This window comes from Podarcis bocagei, assembly GCF_964188305.1.
Source record: "Podarcis bocagei genome assembly, chromosome: 10".
Taxonomy (NCBI): Eukaryota; Metazoa; Chordata; class Lepidosauria; order Squamata; family Lacertidae; genus Podarcis; species Podarcis bocagei.
In genome coordinates, this window is record NC_138135.1 from 20851568 (window position 1) to 20865651 (window position 14084).

Consider the following 14084-nt stretch of genomic DNA (forward strand, 5'->3'; position numbering starts at 1 on the left):
TAGTAACTTAAATCCTTTTCAGTAAAATAAGGATAAGTAGCGACCTTCTTTCCTGCTCCCTGCCACCATTTATAGCAGGGGTGTGAAACCTGTGGTCTTTGGTTTAATATCATGTAGCAAGGAAGGGGGAAAAGAGATGGCAGAGGCAAAGAGAGAAGAAAGGGAATGCCTGTCCCTGTCTGGCCCCATCCACTACTGGTATCTGGCCACTAACAGATTACTTCTTAGGGAACGTGGCCCTCTACAGAGAAAATGTTCCCTGCTCCTATTTTATAGTACGGAAAGTCTGCAACTATCAGATGAAAATATCATGGAAGTCCATAAATAAATGGAAGTCCATCAACCTCACCAAGAAACTTGCACATGAGCCGCATGAAAATATCAGTTCTGTATCTAAAGACATTTTTTAAGGGCTTGGTTTGTGTGTCAGTCTAAATGTGCACAACTCCTGTGTAATTGAAGTAGAAAATATGGTGCAACCCCAGAGATTCGTTTGTGCATGAATATGTGAGTGAGTGCATGCTTGCATGTACCTGATACTTCATCACACTCTTTTGACATATTGTAAGAACATTAAAGTATTTGGGGACTGAAACAGGATATGATTGAATTGCCAGGTGAAATTTAATGCATTCAGTTCTGTTTATGGTTCCCTGGAGGACCATAGCTTAGCAGCAGAGCACATGTTTTGCATGCAGATTCAGTTCCTGGCATCCTCCAGTTTCTTTGAAAAACAAAAACAAAAGCAGGTTGTGCGTGATGGGGAACACACCTGCCTGAGACTGCAGAGAGCCAGTGCCAGTAAGCCTAGATAACATTGGGCTACATGAACAGATAACCTGACCGGGTGCAAGGCATCTTCCCATGTTCCTAATCGATGCATTTTCAAATTTTGCCTGGTTCCATTACTTTCACTGTCAGTTCATCAATATTATCCATGCATTTCTTCAATTAAAGGCCTTGGATGTTGTCATGCATAAGTACTTCACTCATGCCGATACTGCATCAGGGGCTTGGATGTTAATGAAGTTAATTGTTATCATACTTTTGGTTTAAAGCTGGGTGTCCATGGATACGCCTTTCTGAACACGAACAATGGCTACATTTTGTCTCACCCAGACCTCCGGCCATTGGTAAGTGACCCAGAAACACCAAGACCTGGTTCACATGATCCAGTGCAGTGTGATATCATCCCAAACACACCATTCTTAGCTTTGGGACTACTGTGCTACAACTATCATTCCTTGCTATCTCTTGCTATCACGTTTGGAACATGAGAGTGGTGGCTGTCCATTCAAATAAAAGTAACTGCACAAGATGGCATGTTTACAATGGGGAGGGAAAAAATCTTATCTCCCATCACTAGTGATGTCATGAGTACCAGCCAGTGGGTACCCATGAACACATAGCCACATTCCACACTGCATTCATAATTATTTTATTTTGAAGCTCTGTACCCTGCCTTTCATTCCAATGGTTCTCGAGGCATCTTGCAACAGGTTGTAATAATAATAATAATAATAATAATAATAATAATAATAATAATAATAAATTATTTATCATTTATACCCCGCCCATCTGTCTGGGTTTCCCCAGCCACTCTGGGCAGCTCCAACAAGAATATTAAACAGAATAAAACTTCAGACATTAAAAATGTCCCTAAACAGGGCTGCCTTGAGATGTCTTCTAAAAGTCAGATAGTTGTTTATTTCCTTGACATCTGGTGGGAGGGCATTCCACAGGGCGGGCACCACCACCAAGAAGGCCCTCTGCCTGGTTCCCTGTAACCTCACTTCTCACAGTGAGGGCACTGCCAGAAGGTGGTTAATAATAATAATAATAATAATAATTTAATAGGACAACCTCAAACTCATACACACAAACACCAAAGCTCAGTCCTCTGACTGATCAGTGAGACCAAATTATGCTTCCTTCCTGCTCTGAAACCTCAGGGCAACTAGCATTTTGAGTCAAGCATTCTTTTTGTCAAGGAGGGGAGGAAGCAATCTTCCTGCAACTGCTCCTTCTCTGGGCAGTAAATGGGGCCAGATAGGGATGGACAGGTCAGTCTGTTTCTGGACCATGTCAGTTTTACATGTGTTCATTTACAGTAAGCCCACAACTTACACAGGGCTTACATTCTGGAGATTGTGCCTAAAGTCAAAATTGTGTATAGTCAAAATACATAGTGTTCAATCCCACAGAGGGTGGGGTTGCCAAAGTCATTTCCCCCAGAACCTTGCCCCCCCCCCCGCAACCAGTGTAAAGCTGAATGTGCACAAGTTAAATGTGCATAAATTGTGGGCTTACTGTATAAGTCTGTTGAACATCATATTATTATTATTATTATTACTGCAGAGTTTCACATTTTTTGATATCTAATTTAGCTCAAAATACACATTTGTATATGCATTTCAACCTAAAAGAGTCCATATTTTAATATGCATTTTGGAGAGGGGAGGGGAGACAAAAGTTATATTGCAAAATTTGCAGATGTGCAAAAACTGAAGTGCTGTTGTCTGTATTAGCCTGGGAATTGCAAAGCAGGCTAGTTCTTTACAAATGTGAAACAAATGAAGTCCTTCAAGTCCTTGAACTTCTTACCTGGCAAGAAGGTGCTTCCTTTCTGCTTTTTAGCCTTAAGGGTAATGGCTGCATTCTATTCGACGAGAGTTGCAGCTTAGGGTTGTGGGTGTTGTGGTTTGAATGATGGGCAAAGGTGACTTTCCCAAAAGATACGGGCTAGATGGAAGAAAAATGCCTGGGTTCTTCACACCAACTGAGCGACCATTCCTTGTGCAAAAATAAATGTGCTTGGATATACTTTAGGGAATAGAGACATGTGCCTAATTATCTATTATCTAATCACCTAGCAGAAATACACCTTTTCTCTAAAACTGAAAAGAGTATATTTCATGGTTGTTAAGCAGCAGAGCAATGCAGGAATGCTTTCTGTCTCACTTCTCAACTGCAGTATAAAGAAGGGAAGAAGCTAAAGCCCAAACCAAACTACAACAGTGTTGATCTTTCTGAGGTGGAATGGGAAGACGTGGATGAAACTGTAAGTATCTAAACTGGGATTTCAGAGCATCCTCACCCAGCTCCCACCAAAGTGGGTTCTTAGCAGGTCACAATAAAACTACTGGGGAAGGCTATAGCTGAGGGGTAGGACATCTGAATTGCAGGCAGAAGGTTCAGTACCTGGCATCTCCAGGTAGGCCTGGGAATCTTCCCAGTAAGACCACTGAAGAGCTGCTTGCAGTCAATGTAGACAATACTGAGCTTGTTGCACCAATGGTCTGACTTGGTATAAGGCGGCTTCTTATGCTCCTATGTTCACAATGCCTTTGGAAAAAGGAAACCCTTTGCAGTGCGTTAGAAGAAAACAAAAGATTGGGCCAGGTTAGCCCATTGCAGGGGCTGCAGGGTGGGGTGATTCCATCGCTGTGGTGCACAACAACTAAAAGGCCAGGTTTCTTTTAGTCACTAGACTAAGGGCTTCTCCACACTTACTTTCCTCTGCTGTTTCCAGACACGGTTTGCACTTTAAAGATCCATGTCCAAGCACCCTTTATTTGCTCAGGAGTTTTCCCAGCGAAAACCCGCTCTTTAAAGCTCAATTGGAGCAAATGGCAATCTGCAGAAAACCCAAACTGATGTTTGATCCGATTGAGCCCTAAAGAGTAGGTTTCTGCAGGGAAAGCTCTGGAGCAAAAAAACCCAATGCTTGGGCATGGAGCTTTAAAGTGTGGACCTATTCCTGGAAAGAGCGGGAATGTTCTCTCTAGGGAAGTTTGCCGGATGCCTTCATTATACACCTTTAGGCACCAGGAAAAAGCGTTCCTTTTTAACCAGGCCTTTGTTTGATTTGATTGACATCCTATGCCCTTTTAAAATGTTTTTTTTGGGGGGGGAGTTATTGGGTTGTTGTTTTTGTTTTGATTATATATTTTGTGGTTTTATATTTTGATATTGTTCTGTGAACTGCCCTGAGACCTCCACGTATAGAGCGGTATATTAATTCTAATTCTAATAATAATAATGATGATGATGATGTGTGGCTAACCTCTGAAAGTGGTAGCATGCAAAGGATACCTGAAAAGATCCGAAATTGAGATTTAGTTCATATCTTAGTATATTTGAGTATATACTCTTGAGAATAAGCCAGGCCAAAGTCCTTTACATGGGTTAGAAGTTGGGTCCCTGGCCTCTCCAGTAAAAGAATATATTCGCTTGGTGTTAGATTGCCACCCACATTCAGAATAGAGATTTCTGGGCTAGGTAGATCAATAGTCTTGATCTATAATAAGGTACTCATGTTAAAATGTGTGATCAGAGGAGTTCTTTTGGCAAAAAAGTACATCAAGGCTTGTGTCCCCTTGCTTTCCTTTACCTGTTCACAGCAGACAGCAGTGCACTTGGCAAACACAACTGCTTCTTAAAGTATGAATCAGCCCTGATGGATACAGATCCTGTGCTTAATTGAAGTAATCAGATGTTGTAAAGTGATAATTGCACTCCAGGATGACTGATCAATGAAATTATCTCATCCTAACCTGCTGTCCGCTATGCTTAGCTAAAGATGTGCTTCTAAAAGGGGGAGAAAAGAAAAGCTTATGTCAAAGGCTCCTGCCTATTGCAGGCCACTTTAAAGCAAATGACCGCAATCCTGGCTGGAGGCACTAATTCAAATCTGTTCCCTTCTGCAGCTACGAACAGCAATGATCAATGGGGAAACAGGTGACCTCTCAATGGATGTGAAGGTGCCTGTAGATAAAGGGGTGAGTATATAATTTCTTGTTTTGGTACCCTGCATTTGGAACAATTGCACAGAATTAAAGCAAATTCACATAAAATCATAAATGTAGCAATAAATGTACAGTTCAAAACAAGAATTTTTTTAAAAAATAAATAAATAAAAGTCACACATTTAAACTCTTTTTTTTAAAAAAGCCCTGAAGATTTACCGTATTTTTTGCACCATAACACTCACTTTTTTCCTCCTAAAAAGTAAGGGGAAATGTCTGTGCGTGTTATGGAGGGAATGCCTGCGGGTGGCATGCCTACGGATTTTCCTCCTCTAAAAACTACGTGCGTGTTATGGTCGGGTGCGTGTTATAGAGCGAAAAATACGGTACCTAAAATGAATCCTATAGCCACAGTCTTTACCAACCAACCAAAATGTTACTGAGCAAGTTCTCCAGAAGTTAGTGGAATAAAGAAGAATTGGGAGCAAATAAGATTGCATTATGCTCCCAGGATTACTGGGACAAAGAAGAAGAAGATATCCTGCTTTAATACTACCTGAAGGAGTCTCAAAGCAGCTAACATTCTCCTTTCCCCTCCTCCCCCACAACAAACACTCTGTGAGGTGAGTGGGGCTGAGAGACTTCCAAGAAGTGTGACTAGCCCAAGGTCACCCAGCAGCTGCATGTGGAGGAGCGGAGACGCGAACCCGGTTCACCAGATTACGAGTCTACCGCTCTTAACCACTACACCACACTGGCAACAATGGCTGTTTTTGAAAAGTCCTGTGTCCCATTCTACCCTGATATGTTGCTATGCACATCCAAAGGAGATCTGTCAGGGCCTATGTCTTCAAGCTTCTATGTAACATGTCCTTCAATCACTACACAATATTATGCAGTTTGATTTCTTTTGACTCTGTATCTGTGCATCACTTACATTAATTTCAAAATTTGCTAATGAAAAGTTTACCATGGCCCTCCTTCTGTTTTCTGCTTCACAAAGGACCTGCATAACATTATCACCCCAGGGAAACGGAAGCCATAAGAGGAAACCATATTCTGCTCCAGTGCAGGGCAGTCAAACTAAGTGAACTTTTGAGGGTGTTTCCAGCTTTACATTACAAAATAATTAACATAATTTTGTTCTTTGCAAGACTTCTTTCAAATCCTGTTTAGGATTATTCAGGAGGCAGAACCGCAGTTTTTTGTGAAATTGAATCATTTCTTGCAAATTTGTACTGCTGTAGTTATTTGTCATGAAGCTCCCTGGGTGCAATACAATGTTTCATTTCTAATTGCCTTATGACATTTTGGAGGAACCTAATTAGTTATCCCTTACCTACCATCATGTCTTTTCCTGTTATTGCTCCTTAGAGTTTTCCGTCTTATTATGGATTTTGTTTTGAATATTTTTTTTCCAGCGGCCTGCATGTTTCTTTCGCCCTTTTCTGCCCATTTTAACCTTGAGATAGACAATAGTTGTGGGACTTGCTTATTTCTTAATAAACTGTAATTTACATTATGTAACATGATTATACTCAATTATTACAGGCGCATAAATACAGAATATTATAATTCACGAGAGCCGCTGCCAGTCAGTGTCAAAAATACTGAGCTAATGTTATAGAATCCTAGAATTGTAGAGTTGGAAGGGACCCCAAGGGTCATCTATTCCAACCCCCTGCAGATGACAGATGGCCATCCTACCTCTACTTAAAATCTCCAATGAAGGAGAGTCCACAACCTTCCCAGGGAATCTCTTCCACTGTCAAATATCTCTTACTGTCAGAAATACATTTAGTCGGAATCTCCTTTCTTTTAACTAGAAGCCATTGGTTTGAGTCCTTCCCTCTGGAACAGGAAAAATCAAGCTTGCTCCATCTTCTATGTGACAGCCCTTTAAATATTTGAAGATGGCTGTCATACCTCCTCTCAGTCTCCTCATATCCAGGCCAAACATACCCACTTCCCTCAATTGTTCCTCATCAGGCTTGGTTTCCAGACTCTTTGTCATCTTGGATGCCATCCTCTGCACACATTCCAACTTGTCAGTATCCTTCTTAAATTGTGGCGCCCAGAATTGTACATAGTATTCCAGGTGTGGTCTGACCAAGACAGAATAGAGTGGTAGTACTATTACTTCCCTTAATCTGGGTGCCACAACAATGATGAACAATGGAAGGCAAGAGGTTGGTGGGTGCGTCACACAGGGCACTGCTGGAATTTAAAGGCCCAGTGTCCACCACTGCCACACACATGCTTTTTTGCCGGGTGTGTGTGCCCTACTGCCACCTCTGGTTAAACCTCTTGACAGAACATTTCTCCCCATATTAATATTCTTATGACCTGAGATCTGCTGTAGAGGCAGGTCATACATTAACCATTGTTTAAGATGCCTTCAACTCCCCTGAAAGCCAGTGCAGTGGTTAAAGTGTCAGACCAGGACCTGGGAGACCAGGGTTCAAATCCTCACTCAGCCACGAAGCTCACTGGATGACCTTGGGCCAGTTAGTGTCTCTCAGCCTAACCTTCCTCACAGGGTTGTTGTGGGGATTAAATGAGGAAGAGCAATGTATGCCACCTTGAGCTCATTGTGGGGAAATGGTGGGATATAAATGTAATAACAACAACAACAACAACAACAACAACAACAACAACAATAATAATAATAATAATAATAATAATAATAGACCAATTGTCTTTACCCAGTTTTACTAGCCTTTTTATAGCTCCTATACATTTTTCTTATGCAGGTTGGCAATGCAAATCTTTCAGCTCTTTTGGATCATCCATAAATTCAATTAGTTAACTGTATATTTTTCTCTTTCTCTCAGAGCACAATGAAAAAGCATTTTAAAGGTTAGCAAAGAAAGGTCCCATGGGAGCTCCTTATTCCATGCCTTTTCTCACCTTCTTCCTTTTCCACACACACACACACACACACACACACACTAACTTCAGCCTTTGCTTGCCCTTGTTCTGCGCTCACAGACTTTCAGTCGACTTTCAAGTTACACAAAATAGCTCACTTATCCCTTAGCGTTTATTAATTAAATATTGGAATTGAGATTGCAAGACTCCTTTGTGTAAATCTGTGTGCATGATATAGAGTTCATGTACTTTACCAGTTAACATCCATACTCAGACAAAAACAACAGGGAAAAGGAAACTGGCAGAGTGGGGGAAATCTGATGAAATCAAGTTTTATCCGTTTCTTTCATAGGCACCCCTGCACTGTATCATGTCCTGCTATAGTCGAGAGTGTCTTGTCACTTTTCGTGTCTGGCAGAAGAGTTATTCAGAAATGCTTTAAAAATAAATCTTTTATTACTTTCTCCCCCCCTTAAAATAAAACTGCAGTATAATTTTCTCTCAGCAATTCAAATGGATATTTCTTAATACAAAATGCTTAATAGTGCCTATTTTTATCAAAGTCAATTTTCATTTTCTCTCATTTCCCTACTTTTTTTTACTGTTTTCTCTTACTTTAAATATAATGACTTCTCTTCCTGTCCTATTTTATCTTTGCAATAACCTTGTGAGGTAGGAGACTATGCTAAGAAATACTGGCCTGAACACAGTGAACACACAAGGCAGCCCCTTGTGTGAAAGGAAGGCACTTCCACTTGCATAAAGGGTGCATGTCTCATTTTGGGATTCACCCTCACCCGGAACACATACATATCCCACACTATGCCAGAGGAATTACCAAGTAGCTTTTCAGGAGCTGGAGCGGGTTGCAGGAATGAGGTGGGAAAGCCCTGTTACAATCCTGACATCTACTACACTTCACAAGTGTATCCTAATGTGGAATGATTCTTGCCTGGTGTAATGGGAATTGGGGTTGCTTGTGCGTAAACTGCAAACTGCTCCAAGCTAGCCGTATAGCTAAAACTTTCCCTGGTTTGACAGCCCTTGAAACGCGACTGTCTTAGTCACTGGCAGAATCCGTCAGTGGGCGGGACCTAAATTTCTTCCAACGTAAAAGTTGCTTGACTCCAAGTCTCCTCCTAGATTCTCTGCGTGGGAGCCTTCTGCGCAGCGTGGGCGTGCCAAGCGGAGGTCCTGTGCTCTCTCCGCTGATTTCACTGGAAGAGTCTCTGAGCCTCCCCTCCGCCTTGCTCTCAGCTTCCCCTTTCTCCCTGGTGTCCCCTGGATTTCTTTCCCTGGTGGGAGCTCTCTCTCTCTCCTTGCTAGTTCCCTCCCCTGCATCACTGGAGCAACTTTCCTCTCCTCTTCCCTCTGATGGCAGTTCCCTGACACCTGGTTTTAGTGGACTAGAATTTGTCCTTGTTATGCTTATGGGTGGCTGGACACTTTTATTATTCTTATGCTTTATTCTCTGTTAATGGATTTTAAGTGTTTGGTAAGTTCTTAATATTTTGTAAGTCACTGTGAGGCGTTTTGTAAAAAGTGATGGACCAATAAGTTTTATGGCAAGGTAGGAATCCCAGAGTAAAATATTAAAAGTGACCCAAATGCAATAAAAGGAATGAGAATCAGACACACAGAGGGAAGCCTTGAATCTTTCACAGTTATAAGTTGAGGTGGGCATCTTTCTTCCCCTGCCCTGCAGGCTGAACATAGGGAAGCCACCTGATTCTGGGCAGCCAACACACAAACCTTCAGGGCTGTTGGGCTGTCCATGCTTGGCCAGTTAATGAAGTCAGCCAAGATATTTTTGAAATGCTCAGCTGGCAGCCAGCAATCTATCTTTGTGATGCATGGACAGTTCTGCCTCGATCCCCCTCGATGCCTGCTGTCATTGTGCCAGATGGATTTCCAGTACACTGAGGATTAGTGCTTAACGGGCAGGAGGAGGGGCAATGGTGGAGAGAGAGAGACAGTCTCATGTGACTGCAGTGATAGTGGAAGTGAGCTACAAGGACAGAGACTCTGATCCTGCTGCTCTGCTACCTTCTCTCCCATGTCTCCAATCCCTTTGGTAACTCCATCTAGCCCATCTGTTGAGTTATGGCAGGTCTGGCACAGATAAGGCTCCTTGCAGGGTTTTGCAACACTTGAGGTGTACTGAAGCAGGGCTGGAGCAATCTGCCCATTGATTTTGCTGTTGCTAGTCTTTGCATTCTAATCCTGTGTGCCTCCAGCACATATTGTGTCGCTAGTGTGCACCTGCAAGAGAAGTCTGAGCAAGCTGGCAACAGGTTTGAGACCTCACTGTCACAGATAATCCTACTTGGAAAGGGCCCCGCAAGAACAACAACCTGCGAGTTAGCAAAGGGGCAAGCTTTTGATGCAGGGCTGCTTAACTGGAGGTCTGAGGGCTTCCCATGGCAGTTGGTGTGGATGCCTCTGATCCTGGAGGAAGGTTATATGGATTTAATAACTCATCAGAGTCACTGCTGCAATGGGATCTACTGGAAGGATTCTGCTTCTCTCCCAAAGTAGATCTTAAGTCTCATGACCTAAACTGTCACAATCCCTTCAATGTACTTTATTTTTTTCTGTTCTGAATCTTCCAACTTTCAGCAATTCTAGCGTTGTGACAGTGTAGTGGTTAAGAGCGGTAGTCTTGTAATCTGGGGAACCGGGTTCGAGTCTCCGCTCCTCCACATGCAGCTGCTGGGTGACCTTGGGCCAGTCACACTTCTTTGAAGTCTCTCAGCCCCACTCACCTCACAGAGTGTTTGTTGTGGGGGAGGAAGGGAAAGGAGAATGTGAGCCGCTTTGAGACTCCTTAAAGGGAGTGAAAGGCGGGATATCAAATCCAAACTCTTCTTCTTCTTCTTCTACCTGCTGCGAACTGTTGGTGCATCACCTAAAAAAAAGTGAAATATGTTTGTGTTTTTCTTCAATACTATTCAGTTGTTGTTGTTTTTCAATTCAGGTATACCAAATTAATTAATCACTTCTAATCCATATGACTTGACTTTTCTTTAACCAGGGGGTTGTCCTTGTCTTGAGATTCTTTAATGCATGTATGGAGTGACTCCTGTCTGGTGTTCCAAAAAAGCAACACCCAAGAAAATAATCCTGCTTCTAAATTCCTCCAATAAGAAGATAACACTCTTTAGGTGACGGAGCAGGACCTTTGGAGAGATCCTGACTACCCTTGTTGAAATGCAGCCGCTATTTGGACATGACCAGTGGTCACATTTAAGAGACAAAACTACACTTCTTGTTGTGATTTCTCTCTCTCTCTTCTTTTCCAGAAACGGGTTCTCTTCCTCACTAATGACTATTTCTTTACTGATATCAGCGGCACACCCTTTAGGTGAGTGGGCTGGTCCCTTAGAGCAAGGGTTGGAAACATGTGGCTTTCCAGATGTTGCTGCACTGCAACTCCCACTGTCCCTGACCGCTGGTTATACCCATGGGGGTTGATCCAACCACATCTGGAGGGTCTCCAGTTTCCCACCTCTGATTTATACTAATTTAATAACTTTAAAAAGTGACTACAACTTACCTCTGCACCTCTGGAATAAAAGAAAAGGGCATCTAAAATGCAGCACTTGATAGCTGGGTGGACTTCATCTACAGCACATCTCATTTTAATAAGCATTGTCCATGTTTATATGGGCTAGGAGGTGGGAGACATCTGCACAGTCAGACCACTTGCCTTGGCTCACTTGTGGAGACATCTAGATTGCTTTTAATTAAGTACACGGTAGTCTCAATAGTGAGGTTAATCTGAGGAAGACCTACTTTAGGACCAAATTACATTTTCAGATATATCATGTACTATAGCCCTTCCTGGACTATACCAAATATAGGTGGAAGATAACATGCTCTCCCTGTATTTAAAATGAAAGCCTAGGCCTCAGAGAGAAGAACACTTCATATATTTCAATGAACAGCAGGACTTTGATAAAGGAGAACATAAATACATACATCCAACTCTGCAGTCAAACTGGCATCATCCACACACCAGAGGGAGGCAGCTGCAGGCTTGGGGAAACCATCAAAGTTTGGAGAAGTACAAAACATATATTTTTGTAAGCATTAAGGATTGGGAAATAGCCCAGTGAAGAGTGGGTGTGACCAGTGGCCACAAAAATACTAACTGACCTAAGGTGGGGAGTAGGGATGGAAAACTGGGTAGGTTATGAAATAGAGTATCCTGGAAATGGGGATGGAGATTACTCTAACCTGCAACACTTTGTTGCTGGCCTCACTTGGTCATATATTCTCCCAATGACGTCCCAAAGTGCTACATTCCTAGAAGGGCTGCACCATATGCTGTTACTTTTAAGGACTTAGTTCATTCTCAAGTCCTTTCTAGCCTTAGAGTTCTTTTACTGGTTAGTTGCATTCCTGTAATTTGGAATTTCACAATGTATGTTTCAGTAATGAGAGTTCAATTTAAGTGATGATTCACTACTTAAAATCAGTTTTTCATGGCAGCATTCAATTTACACTATCAAAATCCAAGTTTGACATTTTAGAATGTTAATTAAGGAATGTGTAAATGAGGAGAAATTTTCAGTGCAAGTAAGTTAGTGTTTATTACAGTAGTAGCTCCACCACACAATACAGGCCTTTGCAAGTCTCCTTGCTGGAAAACATTTTCTCTTTCATCTCTTAATCCACAGTCTGGGAGTCGTTCTATCGCGAGGGCATGGTGAATACATCCTGCTTGGGGACACTTCAGTGGAAGAAGGTAGGATGAATGGCATAGCTTCATCAAGCAATCACGGGGAGAACTGATGGAACATTGCCTTGTTTTAACACAGCTGGGTTCATATCTCAAACAGTTCTTTCCTTTGCCACACACTGCCACATCTCCTAAGTATTTGTTTCCCTATTTGAATCAGGAACTTGGCAATAGAAGCCTATTAATTAAATCCCCGAAATACATATTATGGGAACACATTCCCCAAATTACCCAAATAAAAACTGGTTCATATGTACCTGTAGTGAGGAACTTCAGGCCTGGGAGTGGGATATGGTCTTCCTGGACTCTCTGTCTGACCCCCAGGACCTTTCCTGGGCCACACCCCTTTCTCAGAATGTGGAATTTTAGAACCCATGTTTTATAACACATCTAAACCATGTGATTCAAACAGGAAGACCTATAAACAGGAAACGGGTTGTGATCTAAAGAGGGAAAATAATTTAAACACCCCCACAGCCTGAGCTCACATTCACTGAGGTCTAGAGGTCTCATCTTCACCCCCTGAAAATTCACCCTCCCATTTCAATTCCTGGGGGAAACACAGGATACAAGAACACGTTGAACATACAGAGGAATTCATAAGACTGTGAATAAATGAGTCTTCATTGCACCATTTGCTTTTTGGTTTCAGGTTTACATGATCTGCTGCAGCCAGACTTGACTTTAGCCAATGAATGGTAAGTGGCAGGAATTCTTCTAATTTGGGGGGGACCTGGGAAGGAGACGAACGAGCTGCTGCTTGGCTTTGGGGACTTTACATTGAAGGCCTTGAGAAAACATGGTCCTGGCATCTAAGGGGCCAAAGCTCAGTGGCAGATTGTCATCTGCCATGCAGAAGGTCTTGTGTTCAGTCCCTGGAATCTCCAGTTAAAGAATCTTAGCAGTGTTGGAGAAAAGGAATTATTTTTGCCTGCTGCCCTGTATGAACCAATGCCCTGTCTTCAGGCAGCAACATTTGTTTATGTAAGTCTGTATCCTGAGGAACAATGTGGATCCCATGAAATAACTGCACTGTGTTATTTTAAACTTTTTGTGAGGAGCCTAACTTTCCTAGATGCTAAATAAACAAACTGCTCAACTCCACACACACCCCTTAAATTAGAACTACGTTTTCTCGGGAATCTTTTATTCTTATCAAAACATTCTCTACAGTAGCCCTAATCCAGCTCCATCACTGATATCCTCAAATGATTGATTGTTGAGCTGCACCCACTTAGCATGGATATAATTTGTAGCTGAAGTGCAGAGCTATATTTTTGGAGCAATTTGATTCAAGTTCTTGCCTTTGCTTCCAGATATCTATGCAGCGATGCATCTTGAGCAAGTGCATAGACCTAGAAACCAAGTAACATTCTTTGTTCCTGATGCACTGATATGGGTGCAAAGGATGGTTTTGATGTTACTTTCTGGACCAATTTTTCAGTCACAGAACATGCAGGGGCCAGCAAACTTTTTCAGCAGGGGGCCGGTCCACTGTCCCTCAGACCTTGTGGGGGACTGGACTAGATTTTGGAGAGAAAAAAGTGAACAAATTCCTGTGCCCCACAAATAACCGAGAGATGCATTTTAAATAAAAGGGCACATTCTACTCATGTAAGAACATTCTGATTCCTAGACCGTCTGCGGGCCAGATTTAGAAGGCGATTGGGCCGAATCCAGCCCCTGGACCTTAGTTTGCCTACCCATGCCCTAGGGCCTAG

General features: G+C 42.3%; 1 protein-coding gene and 2 long non-coding RNA genes across 4 annotated transcripts in view; 1 reads left to right on the forward strand and 2 right to left on the reverse strand.

Moving 5' to 3' along the window:
• Positions 1 to 14084, reverse strand: part of LOC308595877 — a 97037-nt gene that overhangs the window by 54533 nt on the left and 28420 nt on the right. The window contains exons 4-5 of one of the 2 annotated variants that reach the window (XR_014012164.1): positions 12621 to 12781; positions 10499 to 10527 (exon numbers count right to left, since the gene is read on the reverse strand). This is a non-coding gene — a long non-coding RNA (uncharacterized lncRNA). Of the gene's footprint in view, positions 1 to 10498; positions 10528 to 12620; positions 12782 to 14084 lie in introns of those variants that run through there. The other variant, XR_014012163.1, reaches the window with a different exon arrangement.
• The window catches only part of CACNA2D4 (calcium voltage-gated channel auxiliary subunit alpha2delta 4), a 177205-nt gene that overhangs the window by 54024 nt on the left and 109097 nt on the right, over positions 1 to 14084 (forward strand). Inside the window, 6 exon segments of the mRNA XM_081210589.1 lie at positions 1059 to 1133; positions 2975 to 3061; positions 4710 to 4781; positions 10922 to 10983; positions 12302 to 12369; positions 13016 to 13061. Coding sequence (XP_081066715.1) covers positions 1059 to 1133; positions 2975 to 3061; positions 4710 to 4781; positions 10922 to 10983; positions 12302 to 12369; positions 13016 to 13061 — 410 coding nt within the window.
• Positions 7774 to 10254, reverse strand: LOC308595914. Its single transcript, XR_014012211.1, has 2 exons — positions 9012 to 10254; positions 7774 to 8571 (listed from the first exon to the last, which is right to left on the reverse strand). It is a non-coding gene; the product is annotated as an uncharacterized lncRNA (long non-coding RNA).